Consider the following 22,053-nt stretch of genomic DNA (forward strand, 5'->3'; position numbering starts at 1 on the left):
AGAGAGAGAGAGAGAGAGAGAGAGAGAGAGAGAGAGAGAGAGAGAGATTCATTCTTGAATCCAGACAGCTCTATGGGCAGGTGCAGCACGCACATGACTTGCCAGGAGCTCAGAGTGGGTTACCTAATCCACTGCTATAGATGGCACCCAACATGGGGCAAAAAAAAATCACTTTTAAAAATTATTTAGGGATTCTCAGACAAAATACACACATGCCATGTTGTTAGATTAAGATTTGGAGGGAACTGGCTTCTTAATAGGCTAAAAATTTTGCCCAGGCTACATGGAGATTTCTTCCCATGGTTCTAAACTATACAAGATCTTGAGCTCAGAGATGCTGGGAGCCCCTGCTGAACAGAGAGGCTGGCCGCTCAGAGAAAGACAGAGAGAGACAAACAATAGAAGCTGCCTGCCTCCCACAACCAGATAAATAAAGGATAGAGATATATAAAATTTGATTTAATTGTTCTTAATGATAGAAGGGAGTATAATGGTAGATTTACCTCATTATAAATCAAATTATAAAAATAAAGTATAATGGTACTGGAATAGACAAATATGATGGAGTAAATGCTAATTGTATATACTTTACAATTTACATAATCGTTATGGTTATGCTAAATTTATGTCTGAGAGAAGAGTTGTCTCTGCTGTTGTTTTTATTTCTACAGAGAGGGTGAGATGTTGGGAATTGGTCCTAATGCTTTGTCTTAATTCAGCCCCCCAAATTGGGAATCTGTGTGTCCAAAAGCTGAAGGTCCCTGTCCCCAATTAGTTTTTGACTGATCAATAGTCAATGGCCAATGGCTGGGCAGGCTTAAAAAGGTGGGACTTCTAGGTCCCCGGGGAAAGAACAGAGAAAGAGGGGATCCGCCGTGAGGAGTAGGATGGACCACACCAGGGAGGAGGAGGAGGGAGAGACATCTGAAATGTAGTATAAATGGAAAGCAGGCTTTCCCATTTGTGGGGTGGGGGATGGGGGCTGTCCAGAAGGTAAGGGGGCAACAAAGATGAAATGTAAATTTAGAGGGTATTAATCCAGATATACCAGGGGGCAGTGTTTGCTATCCGCCATCGAGCTAACCAAAATTAACTGCCAAATGTGTGTGCCTTTCATTCTTGAATCCAGATAGCTCCTGGGTGGGCACCAGGACTCTTAACCAATTTCCACAACAGAGGTTAATATAAAACATGAAGAGATTTTACAAAGAAAAAGTCTCAGTGTGCATTAACTAGTGAGTGCTCTCTCTTTCTCTCCCCCCCCCCTCTCTCTCGCCCCCCAATGAATCAGCGGCTCATTGGAGCAGATAAACACCCAAGTCTGTTTAGAGCAAACCCACCTGCAGTCATCCAAGTGTTGCTTTCCCCACACGGCCTCTGTCCAGTCATTCAAGGTCTGAGCCCCAGAGAGAGGCCAAAGGCCAAAGCACCTACCCCATTCATTGGGTGAGGAGATGGCAGGACAGAACATTAACAATAGGAACCTGAACTATCTCACTAGTTTAACAACTGCAGCCGATGCTCTTTTTTGGGTATGGATATCTTGCCTCTGTTTATGTTGTGTATCACATATGTGCAGTGCCTGTGAAGGCCAGAAAAGGACATTGGATCACCCGAATCTAGAGTTACAAATAGTTGTGAGCCATCATGTGGGTGCTGGGAATCGAACCTATGTCCTCTAGAAGAGCAGCCACTCTTAACTCCTGAGTCATCTCCCCAGACCTGAGGATTTCTATATTATAAGATATTTGTTTTACAAGTACCAGAGAGCATTTCTGAATTATAATATCACCTACTGCCCTAGGAGCATACAAAAGAGAATTTTAGAATATTTACCAGTTCTATGAGATTTCTAAATTCACCACTAAGGCACAATAAAGCTCCTGTCTGATCTCTCTGGGGGCTCTATAGCAGAGCTCTTAGCAACTCTTTGAAGTCTCAGATATTTCCATATGAAAAGGAAACACAATGCATACAAGGGTGTAGATACTGGAGGAATGAAAAGTGAATTAAACCAAGATGAAAGTCTAGAGAAATGCAACTTAGGTAATTTCTCTGTCCTCAGTGACTCCTCTATATATGGCAGAGGGTGGGCTCGGCCAGTACCTGGTCCAAAAGAGATGAGAGGAACTTAGACACAGAAGGCACAGTAGAGTGCAGGGAGGAAGATCAAAGACAGTACAAACTAACCAGGCTTGTAACCTTAACAGATACCCCAGGAAAGGCAGGACCCAGGCAAACCCTTGCAGATTTAACTGAAAAGACCTGTGATAGGAGTTTCGTTTTGTTTTTCAAGACAGGGTTCCTCTGTGTATCCCTGGCTGTCCTGGAATTCACTCTGTAGACCAGGCTGGCCTTGAACTCAGAGATCTACCTGCCTCTGCTTCCTGGGTACTGGGATTAAACGCTTGAACCATTCAGTTCATGTTAGGGATTCTTACATAGGGTTTTAAAGACCAAGGAAAATAGACTTAGAGGACTTAGGAAAATAGACTTAAAGGAAAGGATAAAGAGTAAAATTGGGTGATTCCCACTGCTGATCAAATACTTATCCCCACCTCCCTTGGCCTGAGGGAAGGGTCCTGCACATCCTGTAAGTCTTAAGGCTTTTTCTTGAACTACTCTCAAGTGGGACAACTCTGTCTGTCAGTGCCTGCCCTTTGTGGTTTTCTCTATACCGTGTGACTTTGGAATTCTTGAACTCCCGTTTGTTACCCCAACATCCTAAACCTAGACCCAAGTGCAGGCTGCTTCCCTTTTCTCTCCACCCTGGACTCTACCCCGCAGCACAGCACCGGGAAAGGACAGTACTCTTCATTATCCTGAAGAGACATTAGGCATATAAGTCATTCTTCAATGCCAACCTGACTAGAGTCACTTAGGAGGCACCTCTAGGGGTGTTGAGAAGTCTTCCCAGAGAGTCTTAACTGAAGTGAACCACCCTGAATGTGGGCGGTACCAGCATGTGAGCTGTCCAAGGCTGAAGGAAAGGGGGAGACGTAGAAGACAGCAAAGAGCCACCTGCCTCACCCTCTTACCACATCTTCTTCCTGTACCACTGCATTGTTTCAGACCATGGGCCAAAATTAAACCTCTTGTCTCAAAATGGTTTCCTCAGATATTTTGTTACAGCCAGGGAAAGTAACTCCTTCAGGAAGGGAACAGATGCTGTTCTCTGGCCATGCCAGGACCAGAAGGTCTATCTGCCATATGGGCCGATTCTCAGGGCAACCTAACAACGGAAGCAATCTCTACCACTGGGCAGAAAAGCAGACTTATTTACTTATTTAAAGAAGGAGGGAATCCTCAAGCCCCATGTCCTTCTTAGCCCTAGGCACTGGGAGGGCAATGCCCACCTGGATCTTTTCTGGAATGCGGTTTCAAAAAGAATTAATACAGATGTGTCGGTGGTCACACCACCTGCTGTGCTGGGCAGAACAAAGTCTTCTTGGACTTGGGAACCTCAGATCTTCTATAGGAAAGTGAAATGAAGTCTCAGGTCTAACACTGAAGGAACAACCCTCAACCTCTCTCCCTTCTCTCCCTGCCCCTCTCGATCCACCCCCTACACCTGCCTCAGCTCCAGTCATACACACACAACCTTCATAAAGATTGGCCTCAGGGGTCACTGGTCCCCTAGTTTACCCATCAGAGAACAGACTTGGGGTAGAAGTCCACACAGACTTGGAAACGGGTTAAGTGAATTCCAAGACCTGGGTACCAGCACATAGTGAAAGCTCTGGGGAGACCGAATCCTTATGGTCTTGCTGACTCTTCAGCCCATGGAGAAGGTGTGGCTAGAGAAGGGAAAAGCAGTCTTCTAAAACAGAGGCCTTCTGGGCCAGATATAAAGTTGCCCCATGATGGGTAGAGGAGAGGGCAGCCCAGCAGCAGGGAGGGGCAGGTAGAGTTCAGGAGGAACGTCAAGTGCCTGAATTCCAGTCCCCTTTCTACTTTCAATTATTTTTATGACTTTAACCTCACTGGACCTTATATTGATTCGCAGGAGAACAGGTTCTCCAAGATGCATTTTAAGACCAAGCTCTTAAGAGTCTAAAATCAGGGCAGGAGGAGAGAGGCTGCATCCCATAGCCTTTTAGAGGTAGAACAAAACAAGCGCTAAATGGTACGAACACCTTCCTGTAACGGGCGGGATGGTAGATGGGCATCACTTAGGCAGAGTGGGGATGAAGAACAGGATGTCTCGGGAGTGAGACAGGGGTGGGCCTTCCTGAGATGGCCTGCATCCTGAGAGCTCACACTGAGAGGTCAGTGACAGCCCAGCGCAGCAGAGGAGGCTCCAGCAGCCCCAGCTTACACCACTAAGAGCAAATACTCTTGCTAACTGAGCTAAGGAGGAAGGGTCCCCTGGGACGCCATCTTACTTCCCTCTTCCTTGATGGCAGGCAATTAGTGGATCATCATAGTGACGGTGTCATGAAGGTGCCTTCCTGCCATGTGTCTGTCAGCTCTGGAACAAGAAGGCACGGGGATCCCTGCCCCGTCTTGAGGTCAGAAACAGGGGTCCTTTCCTCTAGAAACCAATAACAGGAGTCTCTTGCTGTGCAAATGAGTCTAGACTAGTATTCCTTATCTGGGCATCTTGGTTAGGAGAGGTGACTGGTACTTCTTATCTGGGCATCTTGGCCAGGAGAGGCGTTGATCTCCTCCAGTGATGAATACTCACTCACTGTGTCACATTATCTGCAATGAGGTCCCTCTATATCTCCCACCCACATCTTGCAATCCATGTCCCCATCCACATTCGTCATCTATTTTGACTTCTGTCCAGCTGTCTCCGAAGGACAACGGTAGCACAAACACAGCTGTGTGTTCCTTTGGGCTAGGCCTGTGCTCAGTTCAAACACCATGTGATGTGACTACGGGTCCAGAAGCTTCCCCTGTCACCTGCTTTCCTGCAGCTGGTGCTGGGGCACATGGTTAGTGTTTACACCATAGTCGTTTTGGTTACTGTGGGCTTCTAAATAAGGGGAGGCCCTTGCAAGAAACAGAAAAAGGAGGGCAGAAGAGAAGAGATGGGAAGGCAGCACTGCCTCTCCCAGCCCATGCTTCAGCAAGAACAGCTCATTGACACATTTTCCTCCTAAGCCACAAGGCACGAAATATGTGTCCTGGCTATGATGACCAGAGGAGCTCCTGGGTAAAATTATCTGTGGGAAGATTATAAGGAGCCGGGCTCCAGCTATTACCACCATAGGTTATCCCCTAGAAGTTAAGTTTGAACCAGAAGAGGGAAAGAGCACACAGAGGCTTGGAAGGGAACCCATGAGGGAAGGGAACCCTCCTGGCAGGCATGAGGCTCACAAACTGGGAACAACCAGCATGGTTCCCTGTTTTAGAAGTGAAAGAAGCTGGTTAGAGACAAAAGAAAAATACTGTGGCACTGCTTATATACAGAATGACTTTAAAAAGTTCCAACTCAGAAAGATTGCAAAATTGGTTCACAGGGCTGGGGAACTAGGGAAGTAGGGAGATGTTTGTTCCGGGCTTTAAGATGAAAAGGTTTTCTTTCTATGAGCTGACAGTGTACAGCAGGTCACTGCAATTAATGACAGGGCAGTAAGGCTTCTGCTAATCCTTATTTTGATCTAAAGCACTTACACAAGAGGAAGAGAGGTAACCACATGTGGGGGGGGGTGATTTACTCGACTCTAGTGATCATTGCACAACGTGCACATATATTAAATGATGGCCCTCAAAAATATACCGCTTTATCTGTCAGTTACACCCAGGTAAAGACATAACAAAAGAAGCAGAAGCCTTTCTCTGCTTTGGCCAATGCCAATATACTAGTCTTGACTGTCTTCATCGACAGTCACTGTCAGGGAAGGGCCAAAACACCAATGTCCTGAGGGAATTATGAAAACGTTTCCGATGAGGAGTCAGAAAACATTTATGGAGGATGGGCCCAGTGCATGTCGTTCAATGAAAAGGTTTTAATTAAGAAATATGCATAATGCAAACACATATGAAGGATCCCAGAAAGTAATGACAGATCCAAATCAAAGAATTTTGAGGTTTACATATGTATTCTATATATGTTGAGTGTGTGTGTGTGTGTGTGTGTGTGTGTGTGTGTGTGTGTGTAGGCCAGGGGTGTCATCCTCAGAAGATGTCCACCTTGCTTTTTAAGACAAGCTCTCACTGGCCTAAAGCTCATCATTCAGACTAGGCTGACTGGTCAGGGAGCCCAGGGATCCATCTATCTCCTGCTTCCCATCAATGGGAGTATAGACATTCATCACGGCATGGGTTCAAGCCCAGGGGCAAAGGGCTTACTATGCAAGCATGAGGAGCTTGGATAGCTGGTGCTCCTTTAAAAGGCAAGCGTGGCTATATGCTGTGGGTGGCTAAGCACTGGAGTTGGGAGTGATGGTGGATGGAGAAGAGCAGATCTGGGGGACAGCCAGTCTACAGAAATGGCAACTCTACAGGGTCCGTTCAGTAGGACTCAACCCTGTTTCAAAAAACAGGGCAAAGAACAATAGGCAAAGATATGGATTTCAGTGGCTGGCCTCCATTCCTTCCCCAGCCACATGCATATACATGCATAAATCCCCCACAACATTACTAAATATAAATAGCCTGCTAACAAGTGAAGAAGAAATGGAGCCTAAATTCCTTATGTATTGATCTATCTAGGTAATCACTAGAAACTAATGATAACCAGAAAATGAGTGTTTATATTCTCTCTGAGGAGGATGAGAGAACCCAAGGAAGAACTCACAAAACTTGAAAATAAAGCAAGGCATTCCGCAGTAAACACAGGACTGTCTAATAGCACCACAGGCATGGCGGACTTGGAGGCCAGAGGGATGAATAGTACCGACATGGAAGAGAATCTGTATGTTAAAGATAAGAAGGCTCGCAATGGATGCCTTGCCCGTTTGTGTGCATGCCTGCCTGCCTGAGGCCAACAAGAAAAAAAAAAAAACCCAAAAAACCAATAACAAACAAACAAACAAAAACAACGCTCCAGTCTGGCTGTGGGGGGTGCACACAGGAACCCCAGCACTTGGGAGGTGGAAACAAGGGAGAAGTTTTTAAATGTTCATGCCAATGAAGGAATAAACAGACAAAGCCACCAGAAGGAGGGGGGAGATCTTCTCCCAGGCCAGGCGGCCTGTGAACCTTCCTCCACAACAGGCTCCTTCTTGGTCCCAGCACAGCCCTACTGAGGCTTTGCTGCACCCGTGTGGCCAACAGGAGGCCTAGCAGCAGAGCCAGGACAGACAGGCCCCAGGACACAGATGACAGAAAGATCAATGCTGATGGGTTTCTTCCCGCCTCTTCCCTAGCTCAGGGCTAAATCTGTTCAGACCCAGAGCATCCATTGCAACAAGGGAAGGGCTGGAGACAGAATGCTAAGGAAGTGGCTGAGAAGTAGGAGTCAGAGAACCAAGAAAGCCTTTAAGTCACCTGTGCTGCTCAGAAGGTGGTCAGAGATGGGGGAGGGGTGGCGAAGAGCAGCCATCGGGATCCTGGGTAATGTCAGCAGCGGGGAGAGGAGAGGACACTCCTGCCTGGAGGTCTGAGGTCACAGCAGTCAGGCAAAGGGCACCTGATCCCCTCCGAAAGTGCCCTTCCAGATTACCAAGAAGGAATCTAGCTGATTCACACAGACAACAGTTCAAGTTCTCAACCTGCTCTTGAAACCATAAGGCACAGAGGCACAGGACTCAGGCTTCAAAGGTAAAGTTGCTGGTGACAGCATGTGACGAGATCTAATCAGACACCCTATGTAGCCTTTGACATGTTATTAGGCTGACTCCCATAACGGCTGATCCGTATTTTCTTAACTCCAAATGAAGTTTTTTCTGCTTAATTTATTGGGCCTATACTTCACCGAACCTGTACTTCGCTAAGGGTGACAGGAGTCTTTGACATTTGGCATTGATGGCATTCTCAGAGCACAGGTGAACTCCACGTGAGCCCATGAACACCCATTCCAAATCCATCCTAACCCCTTACTCCTGAACCAGAGTGAAACCCAATAGGATCCTTCTCTGTTGAAATTCGCATGATTAAACTGGTGAGTGATCCTGGGCAAATCCCCTAACATCTCTGGGTCCCGGGACCTTTTCTGTACAATTGGGATAATCTCATACCATCTCCTGAGAAGGAGTGAGCTAAGATCTACAGCGTGACGGAAGCTGTAACCGACACAGAAAACGCCAAAAGAATTAACTCAGAGCCACAGCTAAGTTTTCAAAGTGGGACCGAAATGTAAGTCACTAATTTTTTTAAAAACGGGCTTACAAAAACACCATCTTTTAAACTAATAAGCAGTCGTGAGTAGGATTAACTAACCCTACATCCCCGTGCCTCCCTGTCCAGCCCTAAACCCTTCATTTTCAGGAGAATCAGACTTAGGGATTTAATTTATTCTGCTCCAAGCCTCCTCTTAAACATTTCTTCACTAATCTGTTTGTTGTGATGGTGAGGATCGAACCCAGGGCTTTGTGCATGTTAGGCAAGCACTTCCTATGACGGAGCCATGCTCCCAGTCCAATCCTTTTCAACTTCCTTAGAATAGTCCTTGCTATGACCATCCTACCTGCCAACCATTAAAGAGTAAGGAACATGCATGTGGCCTGTGTGTGTGTGTGCTTACAGCTGTGTGTATAGGGAAGCCCAGGAAGCAGGAACCGGGGGCGGTGGCCAGCTACTTAAATAACCCCTTCCTCTGGTCTTACCCACCTGTTGGTGTTCTCCAGCACCTCCACCTTCTTCCGAAGCTCCAAGTTCTCGGTTGAACAAGACTCCACTCTGTGGAGAGAGCAGAGAAACATTCGGTTACTCCCCACAGGGTGATGGCTCAACCGGGGGCTTTTGGTGTCACAGAGAAAGGAGTGGCGTGGTCAGTGAGGGAGAGCTGGAGCAGCCCAAATAGATAAGACAGTGAGGGTCCACAGGGACGACACGGCAGTCCGGGGCTCTCTTCAGGAAGTAGTGTGCACTGGACATGCATAAACCCCATCAGGCATCTCAGTCAGGTCCCCCACCTCTTCCTGCTGCTCTCCTCCATCACTAGACCACAGGCTAGAGAGTCACCAGGGAGCTGCACTGCTGCTCAGATCTGATACAAAGCTTGGAGCTTGAGTAAAAGGCAAGCAGGACCAGAACCCAGGGCAGTGAAGTGCTGGTGCACACAAGCCCAGTGAGACAGAGAAGAGAGATCATAGAAAATAACCTTGATGGTGAATACCTTTAGGGCATGATGAAACGCAAGAAAACAGAATGAAGTCCTTAATGCTACCTTGCCTACTCCTAAACCAGCTCACAGAAGGATGACTTTCTGTAGAAGCTTCTAGAACTAGTTAAAAGCCAGCAAGTACTCTACCTCACTCAAAGACTCATTGGTGGGTCTTCCTAGGGCCTCCTCCGTACCTCAAAATCACACCAACTGGTCAGCTGGAACTACTCTCTAGGGCTGGTAGAGATGGTCCTCAACTCACACAGTTCTCTGAGCCCTCGGGGCATTCCAGGACTTTCAAAAGAACAAAGGTTGCCTTCATGTGTGTGTGGGTTTTTTTGTTTTTTGTTTTTGTTGTTGTTGTTTTGTTTTTTTGTTTTTTTGTTTTTTTTTTGCAAAAATTCTGTCTGCCTACAGCATGCATTACAGAGTACAGGAAATACCAGTCTTATTTGTATCATCTGAGGCCAGTAGGGACTGGTTAAACAACACCGCTCCTGTAGGCTGAAGCTGGGCATCCATGTTGAGGGGTTGCCGGAATGTCAAAGTCTAAGGCTTGCTCAAGCAGCCTGGAGGCACTCAAGATCTTGGTCAGTCAGAGAGCCGGGACTCACACAACATAGTTATAAGCAGTTCCATCCACATGGCCACTAGGGGGCAGGCAAACACTGCCGATGCGCTGGGAGGGGGTTTCACAAAGCCAAAGGGAGACCCTCTCACCCTACTGGGTGAACCCGGCCTAATGAACACAACAGGCCAGTGAGCAGGCTTACTTTTTCTCCAAGCTATCCATGTATTCTTTCTTCTTCCTCCTGCTTTCTTGGGCAGAAATCTGTGAAATAAGGAGGGAAGGGGGATGAATTTCCATTTTTGAAAGAAAAACAGGACTGAATGGAAGGAGCACGGGGCCAGCAACGCCGGCCTCGCTCACGTGGCCAACCCCAACCCCCCCTCTGTTTAAACTGTGGACTCCCCCTTACTTATCACCAGCTCTGCTTCCGGCCCAGACAGATCCTCCCACCCCGCCGACAAACCCCTGGGTCGCAGACTGATGGTTGGAATAGTTCAGAAAAATGATGTCAGCTCCCTGGCCCTCAGCTGTCTCGATTATATAAAACCAGCCAGCTGGGCCTGGATATGTGTAAACTGTCTGCTGGCTCTACATGAGGGCAAAGTGGTGGAACTCTGGCTTTTTCTCATGTCTTCTGCTCTCTCTGCCTTCCTCCCCTGCTCCCTTTGTCTGCCTGCGTCACAGCTCTGGACGCAACAGAGACTTAGGTGGCTTCCTGAAGTTTGTTTTTATCACAGACCACTAACAAAACAAAACAAAACAAAACAAAACAAAACAAAACAAACCCAAGCTTTTGAGTAACCCCCGCATAAAGCTGTATTTGCTTATAAGTTAACATATAGAACAATGAGAAGAAAATATTATATACGTCATAAAAATGGAAAGACTGAGATTCTTTTTAAGAAAGATAAAGAGAGGTTCCTGTATCTCCTTCTGCCTCTGAGCAGGCTATCATGCAACAAGGAGTATACATGCTGGTGTGAGGTTGAACCTACGGTAGGCAGACAGTGTCTACACTCCTGACCTGACTACAGGAAGTCTCGCTGTGGACCTTGCGGGTTGGGGCTTGAGGGCTCAGTTCTCCTGTCTGCCACAGAAATGCCTAGAGGGGGACAGCTCACCTTATTCTTGATCTTTCTCCGGATTTTCTTCAGGGCCTTCTCCTCAGATTTTGTCAGGGGCAGTTTGGTTGGAATGGGATAGCCCTCGGCAATCAAGGTCCTCTTCTCTTCCTCTGTCAGGACCAGTGGGCCCGACCCCTGCAGTTTCTGTGCAGACCAGGGAGCACAGAAAGGTCAGAGAGGAGTGACTGAAAAACAACCTCGACATGGAGTGTGGAGAATCTCACGGTGCAGAGAAAGGGGGCCTCTTATTCACTGGGTCAGACATAGGTGCTCTGAAGTAAAAGCAAGGATAGAGAAGGTGTGCCCGAGTAGGTGGTCTATCTCTTTATTTACTTGTGTGTGTGTGTGTGTGTGTGTGTGTGTGTGTGTGTGTGTGTATGATGAGTACTGTGTGCCATGTATGTGTGTGCATTCATGTGTGTGTATGTATGTATGTATGTATGCACGTATGTATGTACATTCATATGTATTCATGTGTGTATGTATGTGTGTATGTATGCGTGTATGTACATACATATGTATGTATTCATGTGTGCATGTATGTATGTGTGGTGCACACATGTAGGGTACATGTGCATGTGCTTGTGAACATATATGGACACTAGAACAGGATATCAGGCATCTTCTATTTCTCTCTGCCTTTTTAGTGAGGCAGAGTCTCCCACTGAACAAGAAGCCTGTTGTCTTCACCTAGGTTGGCTAACCAGTAGCTCTCGGGATCCACCTGTCCCAACCTCCCAATGCTGGTGTTGCAGATACAGGCCTGGCATTTCTATGTGGGTGCTTGAGATTCCAACTCAGGTCTTCATGCTTGCAGGGCTAGTGTTCTGACCCACTGATCCACCTCCCCAGTATCTCAAAGGCAAAGCTGCAGAGGCCTCCATCCACTGCGTCTCCCAGGGAATGCCCCACTATTCAGCGAACACAAAGTAAGAGTATAGCATTCACACCCCACACCTCTGGAGGCATAGGGTTAATGGGAAAGGGCTTAAGTCCCTTCCTTGTAGCACACCAGCAGGCATCTTCCACAGAAGTTCAGGCTTCCAAGAGTCCTGCCCATCAGCAATGAAGCTGAGAACCACAGTCCGTTGCCTTTAGCAGAACACAGTGACGTGTTTATATTAGTCACACAGGCTGACTCACTAGTGCGTAACCTCCATGCTCCCTGCCACAGAGGACTGAAAACAGACCCTATCTCTGGAGTGGCTTAGGATCGAGATGGTGGGACTGGAGTTTTACCCATGAGACCTTGAGGGCAGTTCAAGGCTAAGCTTCTTGAGATGCTGACTGGGGTGGCATTCAACTTTTAGAGAAAGAGGACCCTTGTGAGTTTATGGGATGAGAGGAGGATCGGAGGAGGAGATGAGACTTGAACGCTGCTTTCTAGAGGGAGGTGCTTGAAAGGACAAGGCAGGTAATGTGAGCAAAAGGTGATGCTGTACTCAGAAGAGTAACTGGAGACGCTCCAGCCCAGAGCAGGTGAGCTCAGGAGGCTGAGATAGCAAAGGGGAAGAAGCTACCTAATACGGGCAGAGGTACTGGGGCTCCAGGGGCCTGCAGACAGCAGGGAGATGCTTACAGGAATATGGGGTGGAGATACAGACACAGAACATGAAACACAATTTTAGCAACCTAAACAGTGAAATCCAGGCTTTGAATTGAGATGGCAGGGATGGGAAGTGGAGGCCTTTGTTCTCAGTAATGGTGGCGTGCTGTTAAAATCTAAAACATATGGGGGCAAGCGAATCTTCTCAAAACTATCCACATTATGCTGATAGTTCCTGTTCCTTCTTAAACTATTCCATTTATATTGGTTAATCCTATACATTGCATGCATGAAATTCTCAAAAAGTAAAATACTCTGTTTAAAATTTCTTACTCATGATAGTATAGTTTAAAAAATCTGCTTGTAATTCTCAAGACTTCGTAGACATCGGATTCCCTCTTTACAACAATAAACTGTGAATGCTCTACCCATCCTCTTTACCTGTGTGTGCAATGATGACCTGGGATTTTGTCACAGAACCCTGGGTTAACATCCCCCAACCCCCGAAACACACACAAAGATTAAACTGCTTTTGAGCTTTTGACATCAAAGAGCTTAATCTCCGAGAGGCTTTCTTTTCAAATTTCACCCAAGAATGCTTATCTAAAAGATGAAAGGCACTTTCTAGCGCCCATTAAGTAAGGATCTCCTACATTAATGGCAAATGTTTGTGTCGTAACTTTGAGGGGGAGAGAACAGAAATGTTATGCCCGAGGCTTCCAGCCCTGGAAAATAAACACGCGGATCAGAATTGTATCTGCATTTGAAAAGGGAATTCCTGAGATCTGTAGGCAGGTCTTTGTAAACGTGTTCTTTAGGGTTCTTACTATACTGCTTGGTCCTATGGCTTGGATCCAGTCTGTCCCCAGCTGGATGCTTGGTCTCCAGGGTGGTACTGTAGAGAGGTGTGGGCATTAATGCCCTTCTGCAGGAGTGAGCTGGGTCGCACAGGACCGACCGGGCTTAGTTACTATGGCAGTGCTGCTACACAACCTCCCTGCCTCCTTTTCATGTGTCCTTCCCACTCCCTGCTTCTTCTTTCTGTTTTTCCGCCACACACAGAGCATCCTCTTCAGAGGCTAAGTAGATGCAGGCACTGAGCTCTTGAGCTTCACCACCTCCTGGACCATGCACCCCAACAAACATCTTTCCTTCCTAACGTACTCAGTCCTGGGTATTTTGTTACAGCCACATAGCACGAACAGAGACATCGAACCATTAAACAAAAATTTCATTACAAGGATGAAAAGTTAGACTGAGAGGATCCCTGGCCTCCCGGAAGGGGTCCCCAGATACTTACATGTGGAGCTGTGAGGAGAGGAGATGTGGACAAGGCAGAGGGGCCCCGGGGCATGGCTCTGCCGGGGCTGTGGGCCTGAGAGAGGCTGAAGGGATGCAGACGTGGGTTGGGGCTCAAGCTGCCCTCAGAGTCACTGCTGTGACTACTGGGTGGTGTGGATGGTAAGTGCAGCTGGTCCACGGAGGCTGTGGACAAAGAGAGCTCATTTCAGCCACCACAGAAGACTCAGGGGCCGGTTAAACACATAACACGTGTCTCCACACTGGGAGCTTTGGGGTAGGTGCAGAGAGTGGGAACTCTCAGGGTGACCTAGAGACTCGCCGTAGTGAGGAGAGGAGAGCCAGGTGCAGAACAGTGGATCTTGTTGTATGGCAAGGGAGAGAGAGAGTGAGCACAGAGTTACACTTACTAGTCCTAGCACAAAACTACCCCGGGCACACATGGGCATGAGACACCAATAAAACAATGACCCCAGGGATAGCCTGGGATGCTGGGAACTCCTGACATGGTGCTGACATGGTTTTTACTGTGTTTATTGTTTTATTTTTTGTAACATATTTTGAGACAGGTTCTATGCATCATCCCAGTCTGGCCTTGAGTTCTGGACAGCTGAGGTTGCCCCTGAACTTCTGGTCGTCTTGCCCCCACCTCTGTGATGCTCAGATTGAATGTGTGTTCCAGCACCGTATCAGGTTTAATACGGTACTGGGGATGGAATGGAAGGCTTCATGCATGTGTGCAAGCACTCGGTCGACTGAGCTATACACGATGTCCCCGCTGCACTCTTTTCAGAGAGTTTACACAGGTTGACATACAAATCATGTTAGTAGTGTGCAGTTGTTTTTTTTTTTTAAACAATCTTTTAGGAAACTGCCAACCTGAGAGCTCTTGTGGAATTCTTGGAGAAAAGCCCCCTTTGTTTCTGGAGGAATGTTGCTGGTGGGGCCTGCAGGCAGGCAGGAGGCCAGGCATTCTTCGTTCAGAAACCCTACATCCACCATTAGATAGATAAGTAGTCATGGGAAAAAGAAGTGGGGGTGCAAGATGCTTTCTCCCTGAAAGCCTTTCTTCGGGGCACATTACCAGGGCTGAGCACACCCAGGAGGCATCCAGCTAATACCTCGAGGTGGAATGAGCTTCTAAAGGGAGATCTTCACCTGGGTCCTCCTGCACAAAGTCCCGGTGGGCTCCCTCTCTCTCTTTTCTGAACAAGATCTTTCTGTTCTGTCAGCCACTGTTGCTGAGGGAGATGACATTTGTGGGCCCCTCATCCCAGCTGCATGCGGCATCTCCAGATCTACAGGGCACGTGCATGTTGTACAAGGGTAGCCTGAGAATGCCCCTCTGACACACCTGAATGGCTCAGGGGTAGCCTGAGAATGCCCCTCTGACACACCTGAATGGCTCAGGGGTAGGCTGAGAATGCCCCTCTGACACATCACGCACTTGGCTAGAAAGTTGACATGTCTTAACATATTAGTAGGTTTCCCCTATGCCATGAGTATATGACGCTATGTTAAAACCAAAAATCCAGCAAAAGCAAAAAATTCAAGAATCAGATTTCTCCACTGGGGAGTCCAGCTGAATTCCCATGGACACTGAAAGTTTCTCTGCCTCCAGGCCTGGCACAGACTAAGCTATGCCTTTTTCCTTTCTAAGCAGCCGGTAGCCCACGAGAGAGAAGCAGACAGGAAAAGCCTGCCCTTCCGGCCACAGGTGCCTCAGGATCAGATTTCTAAACATCATTTGCAATGCTGCTCCCAGGCTGCAGAAGGGGCAGGGGACAACAAGCTACTCTGCCCAGAAATTATGATGTACACAAGGATATTCGATGTCTTCATCTGTCTTTATCCAGGATAATGTGTAAGGACTGCCATTCCTCCTCCAAGGACCCTCGATCCTGATGACACTATGGGGATCTACTGTTTGGGTTGTGACACTTTCTGAGCCACATCACAACATACTGGAAAGAACAAGGTACATTTGGTGGTGGTGAGCAGCCACAGAGATGAAAGAAATCGCTTGGAAGCAGACTATAAGACTCAAAGGCATGGATGTGGGCTGCTTAATGCCAAGAAACAAAGGCTCAATGTGGATGCAGATGGAGAATGTTACCTTTTATAGATAGTAAAAGGGCCAACCCTGATTTAATGGTCTCGAATCCAGCCCTGAATCAGGTCCTAAAGGAACGAAGGTAAATTATACTCCATGCTCACACAACGTGTGCGACTTTGCACACTGGCGCATGCGTCCTCTGTAACTGTGTACACTGACTTCTTTGTTGATCATGCAGTAAACTGTACATCTAAACATGTGTTGAACATGTAAATAAAAGGTGTAGCACCAACAGACACAGATTTAAGAAGAGTGGGCTCCAGGTTCTGTATAAATATGATACTGAGAGCTTCCTGTGCCCTCCTAAGGTGCAGAGACTGTGTCCAGTCCCAACTTGGTCTCCCGGGAGAACTCAGATGAAGAAGTCAAAAAAAGTAAAATAAAAGAGATGTGGGGAATGAGCAAAAAGCAAACAACTCCAAGAATGGAGCGATTGGGTTCTAAATGAATGGCAAGGAGCCCAAAGATGTGCATCATCATCAGGGCCATGGATATCACCAAGGAAAGGAGCTCATCACGACTGTCACTCAAACAGAGCAGCTAAGAACACACCCTGGTTGTGCAGACTCATTACAGCTTCATTTGCAGAGGATGGCAACTCAAGTTTCAATTAAGCCAGTGCCACTGTGGACTGCTGTGTAACTGTGGGGTGAGAGTGGGTTCACACTAGGAGGGCGTAAGGACAAGTGAGTCTCACCAACCACACGCGTGTCACAGCACTCAATGATGGATCTAAAGCCCATCCTTGGTAAGCATCAAACCACACTAGTGCTTAGCTGAAAATAAAGGGCAGATAGAGAAATAATTTTATTAGGTAACTCTTCAGAATTCAAAATACTGTTTTGGGATTGAGCGTTTTAAGAAGAGGATCGTTCCATACAGCCTGCTACGTCTATAATCCTGCCCTCTACTGTGTTCCCTTTCCTTTAGAAGGAGCCCCTGGAGTGTGGGAGGGACGGGAGATGAGCTCACCCTCTTTCGGAGAGAAGTTTAAGAATTGATCCACTTCATGCGGCTCCAGCTTAATCTTAGGAATAAGTGTCTGGCATGAGGAGTCTCCCTGGAAAAGGAATTTCAAACGTGAGTCTTGGAAGAGCCTTGATGAGACAGAAGCTAGTTGTCAAATGTGTCTTACTTTAGAGTCAAATGCTGCATCTTCTCACAGCCAAACCTGGGACCTGACACCTCTAGTTAAAATCTAAGGCCTACTATTATTACTGCTGTTGTTGCTGTTGCTGTTATGATAAAGACATTTATGGTAAAATATTCTGGGAAAATTTCAAAGAATCACAGGCCACCTGTTTGTTCTGAAATGAGGCAACGTGCCCCAGGATGCATGATCCAGACTCCTCAGTGACTGATAACGATATCTAACTCTAAAATATCCACCAGGGAAGAGAGAGAAGGGAGCAAGAGGAGAGGATCCTGAACCATTAGTTACATACATACTGCAAAACCAACTGAGGTCTGAAGAGGTGGCTGAGCAGTGAAGAGCACTTGCTGCTCTGACAGACCCGGGTTCAGTTCCCAGCACCGACATAGTAGCTCCCAACTGCCTATAACTCCAGTTCCAGGGAATCCAATACCCTCTTCTGATCTCAGTGATTTCATGTACACATGTGGTAATGTGGTACATTTACACACGCGCGCGCGCACACACACACACACACACACACACACACACACACACACACACACACACATGCACAAGTGAGCCAAAATCTTGTGGTGTAAGAAAACCAATACAGACCTTGAAATTCCTCCCAGGACCCAGAGAGGTTTTGAGAAAGGAATCCAAAGGCCAACTGCAACCCAGATCTCTCTACTGAGGAGACCACTATGTGTTTGTGCCTCTCCCTTTACATTACCTTTTCAGGAGCAGACAGACACTGCATCTTGCTGACAGGAGATGTGACTACATGGATATGTCTGGAGTCACACAAGTGGGGCTCTAAACTTAGAACTGTTAGATATGCAAGCATGATTCTGGTCTGTTACCCATCAGGCACTGAAAACACCCAGGGAGAGGTAGGGTGGTGTTAACTTCTACTTTCCACAGTCATGGGCTTAAATTAAGCAAGGAGAAAACTCCTGCCCTCCTATGATCTCCACCAGTAACACAGCGTGTATGAATCAGCAGGTGGGATATTTCTGGGCTAGGTGAGGATGGCTCATCAGGTGACTGGAAGAGGAAAAGTCTATGTAGAACCAGCATCCGTGGCACCAAATACTATGGACTCTACTATAACCTCAACCATTCCTCTCCCACTGCAATAAAACTCAACCCCACGGACAACCTTTCTCCTTTTACTGTGGCTATGCCTCTGTGTTTTTAATCTCATAGAGGCAATTACAAAAAAAATGAAATCAGGTTTGCTACTGCTTTTTCTACACAATGCCTTTGAAATTTGTCACAGTGTTGATAACAACATAATCTTGATACAGTCACATTTATATACACACATGAATGCATGCATACACATACAGCTATTCTCCCTCAAATTCATGTACCTCCTAGGATAAATTGGAGACCAACGATCTCTACTTCTTTTTTTTTTTTTTTTGGTTCTTTTTTTCGGAGCTGGGGACCGAACCCAGGGCCTTGCGCTTCCTAGGTAAGCGCTCTACCACTGAGCTAAATCCCCAGCCCCTCTACTTCTTAATATCTCTATTTATAAGGAAGAAAACTGGATATACCCCAGCACTCATATCCAGAGGGGACTCTTCTTTTTCAAACGGAGTGGAAATGGCTGTGATGGTCAGAGTGACAGAAGGGACAAGTCCTGGGGGCTGCTCCTCTGTGATGGGCTCTGTCTTGATGGTAGCTGAAGGAAACTCTGTAGACAGGTACCATTTCTCACTCTCCACCTCCTCTGTGGGAAAAGGACAAGCCACACGTGAGCACGTTGGGGCATCAGGTATAATTGAGTCATGTGAGCACTGACCACACCTTGAGCAAAGTTCCAGCGAAAGACTACGGAGAGGAGAATGAGTGGAAATGCGTATGCGTGGGTAAGGAATTGAGTGGCAAACACAAAAGCTTCTGTTTGTGCCCACCCGGCATGATGAGCCTGAAGACCTGCCAGAAGAGTTACATGGACAGACAGACAGAAACCCAGTCTGGTGGTTTGCGTGAGAATGTCCTCTACAGCTTGGACATTTGAATACTTGATTTCCGGTTGGTGGGAGTGCTTGGGGCTGAGGACTTGTGGCCTTGCTAGAAGAAGTCTGTCCCTGGGGGTTGGGGGAAGACATGACATTGAGGTTTCAAAAGCACACACCACTCCCAGGGCACTCCTGTCTTCTAGCCTACAGTTCAAGATGTAAGCTTTTAGCTCTCAGCTGTCCCTGCTGCCAAAAAATCTCTGGAACCGTAAGTCTGAGTAGAGCTTTTCTTCTGTAGGTTGTGTTGGTCATGGTGTTTAAAGTATCACAGTAAAGGAACAAGAGCTCGTACCCGGGGCTCCTTGAGCATACCAAGATGGAAACTAAGTAGATGGAGAATATACAGCAGAGGACGGCCTGTTGGGTACCAATGGAAGGAGAAGCCCCTGGTCCTGCCAAGGCTCGATGCCCCAGTACAGGGGAATGTCAGGGTGGGAAGGTGGGAAGGGGAGGATGGGTTGGTGAGCACCCTCACAGAAGCGGGGTGGGAGGGTGGATGGGATAGAGGGTTTATGGATGGGAAACTGGGAAAGGGGATAACCTTTGAAATGTAAATTTTTAAAAATCCATTAAAAAAGATGAAAGGGAAGGTTTTTCAAATGTGTTTTTAAAGGTTTTAAACATGATCCAGGCAGTGGTGGCGCATGCCTTTATTCTCAGCACTCAGGAGGCAGAGGCAGGAGGATCTCTAAGTTTGGGGTCAGCCTAGTCTACAGAGTCAGTTCCAGGATAGCCAGAGCTACACTGAGAAAGCCTGTTTTGAAAGAACAAAACAACAACAACACTTCCAAAAATGTTATTATACTATACTTTTTGGTTTTTAAACCAAGTAAATATGCTATCTAATACTATATAAAAATATAGTCAAAAATACCTCAATCCCTCTCCTCCTCCTCCTCCTCTCCCTCTCCACCCTCCCCTTTCTCTCTCTCTCTCTCTCTCTCTCTCTCTCTCTCTCTCTCTCTCTCTCTAGCATTTCTAATTCCTAGATTTGCCCTTCTGCTTCCCTACCTATGCCTTACAAAACACTAAACATCAGAGACATTGCACAGAGCCCCCGGAAAGTTCTGAGTTTGTTTGGCTAATACTCATCTATGGAGGACGTAGGGTCTTGGTGAGCCCAGGCTCTGTCTTGTTACCAAGGCTTTTTAGATGGGCCTGGGGAGAGCCGACAACGGCTAGGCTAAGCAGTGAGACAGAGCCAGCGGCTCCTCACTGGACACACACTGCCCTGGGGCTTAAACTGCACCAAACAGCAGCAGAGCAAATTACTCAGCCCAGCCCTGCAGGAACAAAACGGGTGGAGTGAGAAGGGAGAGCCAAGAGGCTGGAAACAGGCAGAGGAAAAGGAAGAGCTCTCAGTCAGGACCTCACTGGACACCAGCTTTACTGAGACGGGGCACACACAAAGCACACGTGTTCCCTGCTATCTGAAAACAAGCCCTGCCTGCTCGGTGACCCATAACTGCTTAGGAGTGCAAAGGGAGAACGCGTACTCGGGAATACGACTCCAACTTCCTTATTAATTTTTTTTAAAGGTACCAGAAAAACATCATACAGGAGAGCCGAGGAGGGAAGCGTGGGGAGGGTGGCGAGAAGCAAAAGTTCACAAAGATAAACTTGAGCCCCCATAAACTACTTCCTCTGAGCACAGAAAAGATTAGGTTCCCACTCACAAGGTGGCGGTCTGCTTTCAGAGCGAGCTCCGTACCCTGCTGAGTGTCTGCTGTGATGGGGGGGATTTCCATCACGGGGTGTGGGCGACATCCTGGACCAGGAGGGGCTGGTGGGGGAACAAAGGGCCTTTTAATGGATGCCAGAGGAGGAACACCACACTGTACTTGACACCTCGCTCTGCCGGCCAGATGGGCGCCCTGCTCAGCTTATAGAAACAACTGAACCACAGGTCAAATGACTAAGGCCTCTCTCACAAGGAGGCTCAGAGCTAGAAGACTGTGCACAGCAAGGAAGCCACAGGGAAGACATGCTAGGACAGAATGGGAAGGGAGGGAGAGGCAGAGGGAGGGTGGGGGTCACGTAGGACAGGGTGGAGATGGGGCAGAGAGAGGGTGTGGATCTCTTTATTCACTCGGCAGTGAGGCGCTCGCTCTTCTGTTGGTAGAAATCACACTCACAGCGCAGACTGAGCACTGCCTGCCCGCAGCAGAGGCTAGAAGGGACATAGAAACGACATTTAGCCCTGGGTATAATCAAATAAAGAGGAAGGAGCACCTCTGGGGAAAACGGCCCCGCGCAATGACCAGTAAATCGTGAGGTAAGGTCACACGTCCTGGTATTACAGTCAAAGTGACTGTGATCCAGTTTACCCCACAACAGGCAAAATCAGTGCAGAAAGGACACTTGAACTGGAAGCCCGGAGGAAGATGAAGCTCGTTGTTCTGCTTGAACAAAACCATTCTCAACAGACAGGAGCGGGTAGGAAACAGGAAAGAGCAGTGTTTGCTCTTCATGCTCGGCCCCTGGTCCTATCTGAAGACCAATCACGGCTGCACTGGGAGCAGCGGCTAGAGATCTAGCAATGATAACTAGAAAGGAAGTCGGCTCTCTTGAGGACTACAGAAGTCTTCTGAGTGAAAAGTCCACGGCCCTGCTCCGCCGAGCTCAGAAGAGGACAGGCAACTGGTGTCGCCTCTTGCTTCCAACCCAGGGCTGCAGTGTAGTCCTCCATCTTGAAGGTGTTTTGAGTTAAAATGAAGCTCAGGCTCAAAGGTGTCATTTTTATCAACAAGGAGACTGGTATCTAAGTCTCCTACATTGCCACCTGAGGTCAGACCCTGGGCTGCTGCGTGCCTACCAGCATTCGTGAAGGAAGCAAGTGAAGGCGTCTACCTAAATAAGCTCACCACACTCTGACTTACAAAGGCAAAACACAGGAAACAGCCATCCATGAACGAGGGGAGGAAGATGAGGCGGATTTTGGTCTATCTATACAGTGGAGTATTTACATAGACATCCACATTATATTTACAAAGCCCCTTTGATAACCAAGGAAAG

General features: G+C 47.4%; 1 protein-coding gene across 2 annotated transcripts in view; it reads right to left on the bottom strand.

Moving 5' to 3' along the window:
• Positions 1–22,053, bottom strand: part of Creb3l2 (cAMP responsive element binding protein 3-like 2) — a 116,149-nt gene that overhangs the window by 15,448 nt on the left and 78,648 nt on the right. For both annotated transcript variants that reach the window (NM_001012188.2, XM_087658019.1), the window contains 6 exon segments: positions 8,722–8,790; positions 9,991–10,049; positions 10,910–11,056; positions 13,759–13,943; positions 16,846–16,933; positions 18,571–18,746. In NM_001012188.2, the coding sequence (NP_001012188.1) occupies positions 8,722–8,790; positions 9,991–10,049; positions 10,910–11,056; positions 13,759–13,943; positions 16,846–16,933; positions 18,571–18,746 (724 nt within the window).

Source organism: Rattus norvegicus, chromosome 4 (genome assembly GCF_021556685.1).
Source record: "Rattus norvegicus strain SHRSP/BbbUtx chromosome 4, alternate assembly SHRSP_T2T, whole genome shotgun sequence".
Classification (NCBI taxonomy): domain Eukaryota; kingdom Metazoa; phylum Chordata; class Mammalia; order Rodentia; family Muridae; genus Rattus; species Rattus norvegicus.